Below are 10,036 nucleotides of genomic sequence, written 5' to 3'. Positions count from 1 at the left end.
CCCCGGCGTGCGGTAACTGCCGCAGGTGCTGCCTGCCGGAGAATGCTGGGATCTGTAGTTTATCTGCCTCTCCTCCCGCAGCAGCTGTGTTTCTTGGGGGCCAGAGTCCTCCCTGTGACCGCCAAGGGAGTCCTGAGGGGAGGAAGGATGCTCTGTGCTGGAGGTTATCGCTGCGGCTATTAGGGGTGGGCAAAACCACAGCTCCACAGCGCTGACGTGCCCTGGCTTTTCCCCTGTTCCCGTTTTCACCAACCAAGGGCCGGCCACCACTTCGGAGGTGCAGGGTGCTATGCAAAAATCGTCGGCGTTTATTTCCATAGACATCCTCTCTGGCTCATTAAAAGGTTCTGGGAACTGTAGTTTGCAGGGACATGCACAAAAGGGTGCTGGGAATTGTAGTTTTCCCAGCCCGCTGTCCCTGCTGTAATGAAGGGGGCTGCACTGTACTACATGACCCCAGCCCTGCGGGGGTAGTCTGCCGGCTTCCAGTCCTGGTTCTTGCCTGCAAGCTTCTTCGGAGTCAGGAAGAACAACCTGCTCCCTGGCAGTCAGCAGATAAAGCTCATCAGCGCTGTACTCCACAGCTTTCCCGTCAGGAGATCCATTACCCCAGGCTTACAGCTCAGTGCTGCATCAGTTGCCACGCTGTTCTTGCTGCAAAATGTGCAGACTGTTGCCTTCTTGATAACATATGTAGGGACATTTCTGGGAACTGTATCCTGGATCTGCGTGAAGTGCTGGCAGGGGGCAGAAATAATTTCTCTTCCACCTCGGAAAAGTCGCTGACTCAGCAACCCCCCCTCCAGTGCTGTCCTACCAGCACAAACCATGCCAGATAGAGACCCCCTGCGTCCTTCCCCTGTACTCCTGCCATCCCTGTTTGTGTCTGGGCAACAGAGAGCTCAGATTTTAACTTAGCTCTGTGTGGAGTTTTACCTCTGCCCCAGGCACACATCACCCACTGAGGCCGATGTGCCAATCCTGCCGTACTGAATCTAGCCTTCCCTCTGCCACTCGCTCCTGCCAGGCCGAGCCTGGAGCTCAGCAACTCATGCCCCATGGGACTCTGTTCAAATGCACTCCTTGGCATGGACACAACCTGAACGAGCTCTCTCTCCAGCAGCTCTGCTTTTCCCACTCCCACCTAAGCACAGCCGTGCTTGCCAGTAGCTCGAGCATATTAAGAATGGAAAGGCTGATGTTTCACCCGAATGTGGCCCAAAGCCTTCCTTCACCTAAGCAACTTTCTGGCTCTTCCTTGCCAGAGCAATGCAGCACTGCAGAGACAGCGTGGTGCCTTGCAGACACTTAATTGTTCTTGCACCTAGATCTTTGCATCTTTTGAGGTGGGGGTTTATTGGAGGAAGAGGATGGATAAAGAGAAAAATTATGTTTTACTCTTTCTTATATTCCTTTTCTTTTAGTCCTTCCCTCTTCTTCTACTTACAGATCACTCCCTTTTATCGTTACAGGCTGTGAAGGCAGCATCACCCTTCCCCCAAATCACCCAGGACTTCCTTCACAAAGACTGTGTAAGTGTGTACTTTGCTCCTTCTGTGGAGGAGCGCAAAGGGGAGGAGGGGAAGAGAGGGTAACACAGAAAAGGTTTCAAGATTGCTGACCTCCAGCTAATTTAAGCACAGGAACAATTCAGCTTCTGCAGGTTGTAAATTCAAATAACTCTAGATCCCCTTTAATTTATATCAGGAGCTGGCCAGCACCAGAGTGACCAATAATAGGGAGAGGATGAAAAATTACTTTTGCCTACCTGTATGGAGCAGACTTTGGCCCAAATTAGTGCCCAGCCCTTGGACCAGTCTCCACTGAGCAGTGGTGGGCATCAAAGATGCTCAGACTAACACTGACCTGAGCTGAAGCATCATACAGTGCAACACAGCTCTGGGCTGTGGGACTGTTGCCCTCCTACTTCTGTCTCTGAGTCAAACCATGGCAAACCTGAGAGCTCTGCCCTGCACTCTGGTGTACAAGGGATGCAGGACCCTGTCTGTGCTGGTCGCAGCTCCAGCAGAGAATTAGGGTGAGGACTGTGGCTCTCTGATATGAATGCAGTAGTTGGGTGGCAGCCTATAGCCCCTTATCTGCCCCTCCAAGAAATCTTGCCCTGCCTTAGTTTTCTTCCTTCTTCTATCAAGGGTTCACCCTGTCTCCCTTTCCTCCTCTCACAGCCCCTCAGAATCTTGCTCCTTTTTAGGTCAAACCTCTTGTTTTCGACGCCTTCTTCCCCAAGCTCTCCCATGCCAATGCTGCTCACAGGTCAGGAATAGTCTGTATTCAGAGCACACCTTCTTCCATCAATACCAGCCTCCATCTGTGGCCAGCACTTCAAGTCTTGCTCACCCCAGGGCCATGGTGTGAAAGGTTAGTTGGTAAATCTAAAGAGGTATACTATAAGTAAGGGAAGAGGTCAAGGTACACCACTCCCATCCCCAGAGCCTGCTTTTCTGCAACATACAGCACAAATTTTACTGGAAAACCCCCAGGCCAGGGCATTCCCCATAGTACATGAAAATGCTCTTTAAGAAGAAATCAGTCCGGGGTGAGTTACCAACTGAAATGCTATGATGAGTCAGTGGTGTGGGCTAAATACAGGCCTGATTTGCACACCGTCACCAGATATAGTTCTGAGATGCAACTAGCATGCCCGCGTTAAGGTCCATTAAAATTAAACAATAGAACAGAGGAGAAATAAATTTAAGTAACCCAATAGCTGTTCCTCCTGCTTTGATGATAACTATATATAAAACACATGCACAGAAACAGAGAGACAGCAGCAAGCAAGAGCTTACACAGGGCAGTGTGACTCTGTAATGCCGTACAGCCCTGCTGAGTACCCAGTTGATCATGGGGACAATTGCACAGATAGACTGGGGGAAGGAAAAGCTGGGCAGCCACAGGGTAGATAGGTGATGGCAAGAGCTGAGGAAAACAGAGCAGGGGGTAAACTGAGAGTTTCTTGGTTCAGCAGCCAGCAGGCCAAACCTGCAGAAAGCTACACACACTGCAGCACTCTGCACATACGTTGCAGCCTGACGAGTCAGTTGGGTACATGGCGTTCAATGCATCACTGACACTGCAGAGCTGCTCTTAGGGAATTGTTGCATTGTGGAGCATCAATGGGAGCAGGGATCACTGTGTGTTGGCACAGACAGTGTCACCACTCTGGCAGGCTGGGAACACACATCTGGGATTAAACTTGTGTGATCATTTAGTTCATGAATACACTGTGGCATGAGGCACTGGAGAAGAAACCATCTCCTCTCTCTTCTCTATAGGAAGTGGGGAGGGGACGACAAGTAATGCTCTGACATTTGCCATTAAGCCAACAGTGAACTGGGAAAAGAAAACTCCCTACACTGGACTTGGGGGAGGGAGGAAGGCAGTTCACTCGTAGCCAAAAGAGCCCAGCTTGACCACCAGCTGAGCCAGGCATATCGGAGCTGGAAAAGAAAGGTCCCATGGCATGCAGGTGAGCTAATCTTTCTCCAGCTCCTTGTGCTTCATGTGGTCTGTGACCAATGTACCTGCATTCAAAATAGTGCGTAAAGTCTGTGTGTGTGTGTGTGCATCACGTAGCACCTCTGCTGGAAGAGGGCTAGGAGGAGGAGAGAAAAGAGTCACTTAGCACGTGGTTGTGAGCTGGGACCAGGACAGACAGGAGGAACAAGAAAAGCGCCTGCAGGTAATGATGATTACCATTGCTCGTGCAGTGGTTGTTAGTGGGAAGGGACAGCAGTGCTGGCAGAAGAAGGGCTGATTTGGGAAAGTTTGCAGGGGAACAAAAGGTTCGCTGGGAAATGAAGTGTGAAATAGTGCAACCTGACTGCTAGGCAGCGGTAGGGAAGGAAGAGGAAGGCAGGAGACAAAGGAGACATATGAGGAACAAGGGACTGTGGGATTACTGTTGGAGAATCATTGACCAGACTGTTTTCACAGAGTCCAAAACTGCTTCAGGACAAAGTATTACGGAGAGTAAAATACACCAATAAACCAATAAAGAGTTTACATGCTGGCCTGGGATTCTCAAATTTATATAGAGAGCTGTAAAAGCTCCAGTCTTAAGTTAGCCACAGGTCAATGTGACCCTATTCCTACATCAGGGCTGTTCCCAGTGCTTTGCCTGCAGCGTGAGAACAGATCTCAGCTAAAAGGAGGGAGAATATCAGAAGACACTCTTGGACAGTTTTTTGAGATATGATGTAACAGGCCATACCCCAGAAAGACAAAATATCTTATCGTGGGGAGGAAGTTCTCCATTTCTTCTCTGTGGGGAAATCAAGGCAAAGCTAAGCATCTGGTAAAAGATTTGCCAAAAGCTGGGAAACTGAAGAACCGCTGAGATTTTGTGGTTCAAAACCCAGCCAGAAGAAGGGCAGTTAAGTACTGCCAACCTTGGCACACATACCAGAGTGGTGGAAGAGCCCTGCTGGATGTCATCGAGCCACACAGTCAAAATATAGAGAATGGGAGAAGGAAATCTTTCACTCAGTTTGTGATCTCCAGGTGGATGGTTGGGCTGCACCAGACACCTCCCTGTGACACACGGGACAGAGAAAAGCAGCTCAGTCTCAAGAGGAAGCAGAGAGATTCCCACTGACCCCAGGGACTGCTGGGGTCAGTGGGAAAAAAGGAACACAGCGCTTAAGCTGCATTGCCGAATGTTCTGGAAAGACAAGACCAAAAGCCAGCCCCCTGCATCCATTGCAAATGACTAACAAAGTCTGAAAGAGTATGTCAATTTTCTCTCCAATAACTAAATTTTTCTGGAGAAACAGAGCAGGCACAGCACTCCTGTTTGTACATAGGGGCCTGGCCACATATTGACAAAAGCAGCCCAACCTCTCAGCCACACCCAGGGTATTAAATCTTAATGACCCACCCCGTGAAAGCCTCTTAGCTTGGCTGATGGTGAGAGAAGCTAGAAATCCTGAACTAAAAAGATGTCACAAGCCAGATCCTGCTGTAAGATCCCATAGTAGAAAACACTATACAAATATCTTTAAGTTAAAGCGTCTTAAAAAGCAACACCCCTGTTGCTCAGATTGGGAGGCCCCTCCACAGAGAGTTTAAGCAACACTTGCTGTTCCCAGCCAGTCACCCCAGCCAGTGCTTATCCTTTTGTTTTCACATCAACACCATATTTCAGCTTAAAAAGTTTTAGGTTTTTTTAATGCCCTCAGTTACAGACTGCAATCAGATGTCCTGGATGACATGCTGACTAGTTCTTCCTTTCCCCTGCAGGAAACAGTTGCTAGAAAATTAACCCACTTGGGATTAAGGAAGGTGTTGCTACCAGCCTTTAAAAACACAGTGATTACCTGGGTCGGGCAATTCATAAAGCATGAGAGTAGGAAACCTTTCCCTACCAGAAAGGAGAAGAAAATTAATTAAACCATCAATTAGATCCAGAACCGAAAGTCTTAACAATTTGCAGAGCATGCTGTAACCTGCAAAGGAAGCCCTTTTGGGAAGTCTAAGCCCAAAGAACTAAACGGAAGCTGGCAAATATAAAGGTTTATTGTTTTATCCAGATCTGTGTCTTGCACCGCCTACTAAAGGGTCAATCATTTCAGACCCCTGTGCACTCTGTATGCTCAGCACTTGCTGTAAGGCCAGCCCCAAGTCCCTGAAGAGCTAGGCTGTTAGACTGTTAGTAGGGAAATTGAATGCTTTCAGTCACTGGAAACAGGTGGAAAGAAGGGTCAGGCTGTATGTGTGGGTGGAGAGGACAGAGGAAGAAATCATCTGGACAGTGAAACTCTAGCTCCACAGGAGGTGAGCAGAAATGGAGCTTGTGTCCATGCAAGCCAAGCCCAGGAAGAAGCCAGGGCTGCAGCCAACAGAGGCCAAAGGAAATGCGAAGAATAAACACTCTCCAATAGGAAAGGATCCAGCCTTTGTATTTAGTGCCGAGGAGGGGACCCTGCAAATCTGTGACCGTAAGCATCCATAGCATCCCCTAGAAAGGATGACCCCATTATCCTGATGTCCACAGGTATCTGTTGCTGCAAGCCCAAGAGCAGAACCTGCCTCATTAACTTTCTAAGTTACCAGTGGGCCAGAATAGGTGCAGGCTTTCTTTTTTTTTTTAGAAGAGAAAATCCTAGAAGAGAACAAATTCTTGAACTTTGTCAGGGATACCTGGGAGGATTTCAACTCTCAGATATAGGACAATGGTCTTGAGGAAAAATACGTGCCATTGTGGGCTATTCCTCTGTAGGTCTCAGTTCCCCTAAGTTTTTTAAGATTACATAGTAAGTCTCATAGAAAGAATGGAAACACCCATGCAGTCCAATTTTCACCATGTGAGCTGACATCCAGTCTCTGAAGAACAGAGCTGTGACTGACATGGAGTTTTAGGCCAAAAAGCAAATGGACAAGGACTGGAAGGAGGAAGATGGTGAAAATTCCCAAGAGAGAGGCATGCCATTGTATTTCCTAGGCCAAAGAGCTTGTTGAGGGTAAGAGACATAGTTCTACTCATGGAGAGAAGGAAACATCTCATTTGAATCAAGACAAAGGGATCCCATAAAAATAGTTCCTGAAAAGGAATCACCCAAGCAACACTCGCATAAGTTCCATTCAGCAGAAAGACCTTGAAACACATGTTTATTTACCCTTTTTTAATCTCAGAATCTTTTATTTTTCCCAAGGGGGATTTTGGACCATGGGGGTACAAAACTGGCTAAGTACACATTGCAGTTACAGTCCAAGTGCAAGAAGAAGTGCTGTAGACTAAGAAATCCAAATCAAGTCTCTAACCTAAGTGCCAACCTGGAAGCCATATTTGCTCCTTTAACAGCTATGTCTTTCCCCGAAGTTTTGCACTCAAAATGGCCATAAAGTGCACGGATGGCTTCTAGGACAGAGGCAGAGAGCAGGATCATGAGGCACAGTTATACAAGTATGACCATCCTGTGAGTGAACATGGTGGAATGTCCCGAGTCATGAGCTTGGCTTGACTCAATTACTTCCCCATGCTGCCACCAGCACTCTCTCCCTTCCATCAGTAAAAAGGTCAGGTGCCGAGTCCCGAGTCATGAGCTTGGCTTGACTCAATTACTTCCCCATGCAGCACTCTCTCCCTTCCATCAGTAAAAAGGTCACAGAATCACAGAACGGCTGAGGCTGGAAACCTTGGGAGGTCACAGAATCACAGAACGGCTGAGGTTGGAAGTGACCTTGGGAGGACATCTGGTTCACCCTACCTGCTCAAGCAGGGTCACCTAGAGCTGGCTGCCCAGCTCATCTTTATGTTCTGAAGCAGCAGCAGTAGGCTAAGGAGAAAGTGCCAAAGCACCATGTGCCTGTACTTGTTACCCAACACCTTCACCTCAAGACACTTAACCAGGAATGCTAAACCCATCTTTTCCAAATCCTGTTTCAAGGCAAATTATCAGCTCAAGTGGGAGACGAAGCAGCTTATTACACTGTCTTCCCCTTTCCCTCAGAAATAATGTTTTCCGGCTGTGCCCGCATGTACCATTCCACCCAGGCCCCATCATATACCGCGACATCTGGTTTGCCACAGAGGTATGCCCCCAGAGCCACATGGCAGGCAGTGACACCAGAGCCACACGTGGCTACCATCGGCTTTAAGAGGTCCACCTTCTTCTCCTGGAACAGACTGCGGATCTGCTCAGGGGTCTTCTCTAAGCCAGACTCTGTGAGGAAATCGGTGAAGGGGATGTTCATCGATCCAGGGACATGACCAGGCTCAATTCCTGGAGGAAAAGCAATACAGATAGGAATTAACCTCTATTGTCTGCGATAAATCCATTGCAAAACCCGTTCTCTGTTTCACTGGGAGGAATATTTATTGTTTAGTGTATTTTGTTAAAACAAATACATTTATTTTTGTTAAACTTTGCTTTACTAGATTACTAATTACTCAGTGTCCTGGTTTTGGCAAGGATAGAGCTAATTTCCTTCCTAGTAGCTGGTACAGTGCTGTGTTTTGGATTTAGGATGAGAACAATGTTGATAACGCACCGAAGTTTTAGTTGTTGCTAAGCAGTGCTTACACTAGTCAAGGACTTTTCAGCTTCCCATGCTCTACCGACTGAGAAGGCTGGAGGTGCACAAGAAGCTGGGAGGGGGCACAGCCAGGACAGCTGACCCAAACTGGCCAAAGGGATATTCCATACCGTGTGACGTCATGCTCAGTACATGAACTGGGGGAAAGCTGGCTGGGGGGGCCACTGCTCAGGGACTGGCTGGGCATCAGTCGGTGGGTGGCGAGCAACTGCATTGTGCATCACTTGTTTTGTATATTATTATTATTATTTTATTTCAATTATTAAACTGTTTTTATCTCAACCCACGAGTTTTCTCACTTCTACTCTTCGAATTCTCTCCCCCTTCTCACCGGGGAGGGGGGGAGTGAGCAAGTGGCTGTGTGGTGCTCAGTTGCCAACTGAGGTTAAACCATGACACTCAGGAAGGATGGCTCTAATCTTCAGGTTACCACATGGACACAATCCTGTCAAGTTCTGTTCTTCCTCCCAGTTCCCCCCACATCTTCCCCACATCAGAGCAACCCACTCTGATGAGGCACTGACTGAAGCACCTCCACAGGCCCTTCTGAGGGGAAGAGTAGCACCAGTACATGAAGAGACCAATATCTTTGAGGTATATGAAAGCTACGTTCCTCACCCCAGTGCCCCTCAGGAGAAAAAAAATACACAGCTTCCCTACTCCTGAATTTTCAAAGAGCAGCACTTGCTAGTTAAAAGGAGAGGAGGACAGGTGGATACACTGCTTCAAGTCCCATCCCATAAAGGACAACCACATTTCCCTTCATTACCTCTACAGGGGTCAAACTCATGGGCACCTTAAATGAAGCCCCTTTTTATTATGCCAGTATCTCAGGAGGCACATTACCATCTCGGGGCTCTGGCTCTACTCCCCGGAACCGTCCTGCAGCGCGTGCATCCACTAGTTGGAAGCGGTGGGAATCCAAGTTATCTAAGACGTCCTCATACGTTTTCACCAGTGACTTCTCCAAGGAGGCGTGGAACTCGGAGGGAGCTACCTGGCTTTTCCCAGAGCTCAGCGCATTCCCTTCTCGCTGCCAGTTCTTCAGGCCACCATCCAGAAGGGAGACAGCTTCATGTCCGAAGGCCCGGAACATCCACCACACCCGGGGCGCTGAGAAGAGACCTTGGTCGCTGCCATCATACACCACAACATGGGAATCATTCCCCACACCCAGCTTCCCCACATACTCAGCAAAGTCATCAGCCTTGGGCAGCATATGATCGTAAGGTGAAGTACGGTCGCTGCAATGGTCAATGTCAAAGAAAACTGCACCAGGGATATGGCGCTCCTCAAATTCCCGCTTTGGGTCACGCTTCATCTTCGGCAAATACCAGGATGCATCCACAATTCTCAAGGCCAGACCAGCTTGCTGGGACTTGATGGCTTCTGAAAGCCATTTTGCAGACACCAGAGCACGGTAGAGGAGTTGTTGCGACATTTCTCCTGAGTCCTGGCCGAGATTACCCGATTCCTGGGGTCTGCCTGAATCCACCTGACTGCACAAGGAAGAAAGTCGCAAATTAGAGGCCAGCCTTACAAAAAGAGCCTGGACAAAGATGCATTTTGGGACCAAAGACCTGTGTCTGCGCTGAGGTGCTGGCTAAGCCTACAGTGAGAGGTTTGAAATGCTCCAGCCCTGAAAATAAAAGTTTCACAGAGCTCAGCCCAAACCCTGCCCCGAGCAGGACAGCCATGGCACAGTCCTGCCCTGCGCCCAGCCCCCCGTAGCCCACCTGGCCCCTCCACCTCCAGCGACCACCAGCCAGCACTGACAGCAGCAAGAGGGGAGAGAGCCAGCCCCAGGGACCCTGAGCGGAAGGGACCGAGTGCCCCGGGGTGAGGCATGGCCCCACGACGAGGAGGGCTCTGCCCCACCGCTCTCACCGCCCCGGAGCCCATCTCCAGCCGAGGCCTTACCGGGGCCCTGGCGCCCCTCACGCAGGCTGGACCACCGCCGCCTCCCCCCGCCGCCCCCCCC

At 49.2% G+C, this 10,036-nt stretch overlaps 1 protein-coding gene across 2 annotated transcripts in view; it reads right to left on the bottom strand.

Annotated features, from left to right (window-relative positions):
* Positions 1–7,141: 7,141 nt before the first annotated feature.
* The window catches only part of MPST (mercaptopyruvate sulfurtransferase), a 4,318-nt gene continuing 1,423 nt past the window's right edge, over positions 7,142–10,036 (bottom strand). Inside the window, exons 1-3 of one of the 2 annotated variants that reach the window (XM_009289949.1) lie at positions 9,976–9,995; positions 8,902–9,554; positions 7,142–7,742 (exon numbers count right to left, since the gene is read on the bottom strand). In XM_009289949.1, coding sequence (XP_009288224.1) covers positions 7,444–7,742; positions 8,902–9,496 — 894 coding nt within the window. In that variant the 5' untranslated portion in view covers positions 9,497–9,554; positions 9,976–9,995 and the 3' untranslated portion in view covers positions 7,142–7,443. Of the gene's footprint in view, positions 7,743–8,901; positions 9,555–9,975; positions 9,996–10,036 lie in introns of those variants that run through there. The other variant, XM_009289948.1, reaches the window with a different exon arrangement.

The sequence above is a fragment of the Aptenodytes forsteri genome, unplaced genomic scaffold (genome assembly GCF_000699145.1).
Source record: "Aptenodytes forsteri isolate BGI_AS27 unplaced genomic scaffold, ASM69914v1 Scaffold284, whole genome shotgun sequence".
NCBI classification, from domain to species: Eukaryota; Metazoa; Chordata; class Aves; order Sphenisciformes; family Spheniscidae; genus Aptenodytes; species Aptenodytes forsteri.
Note: the sequence above shows the minus strand (reverse complement) of the source record. Positions and strands in the feature narration are given on the sequence as shown.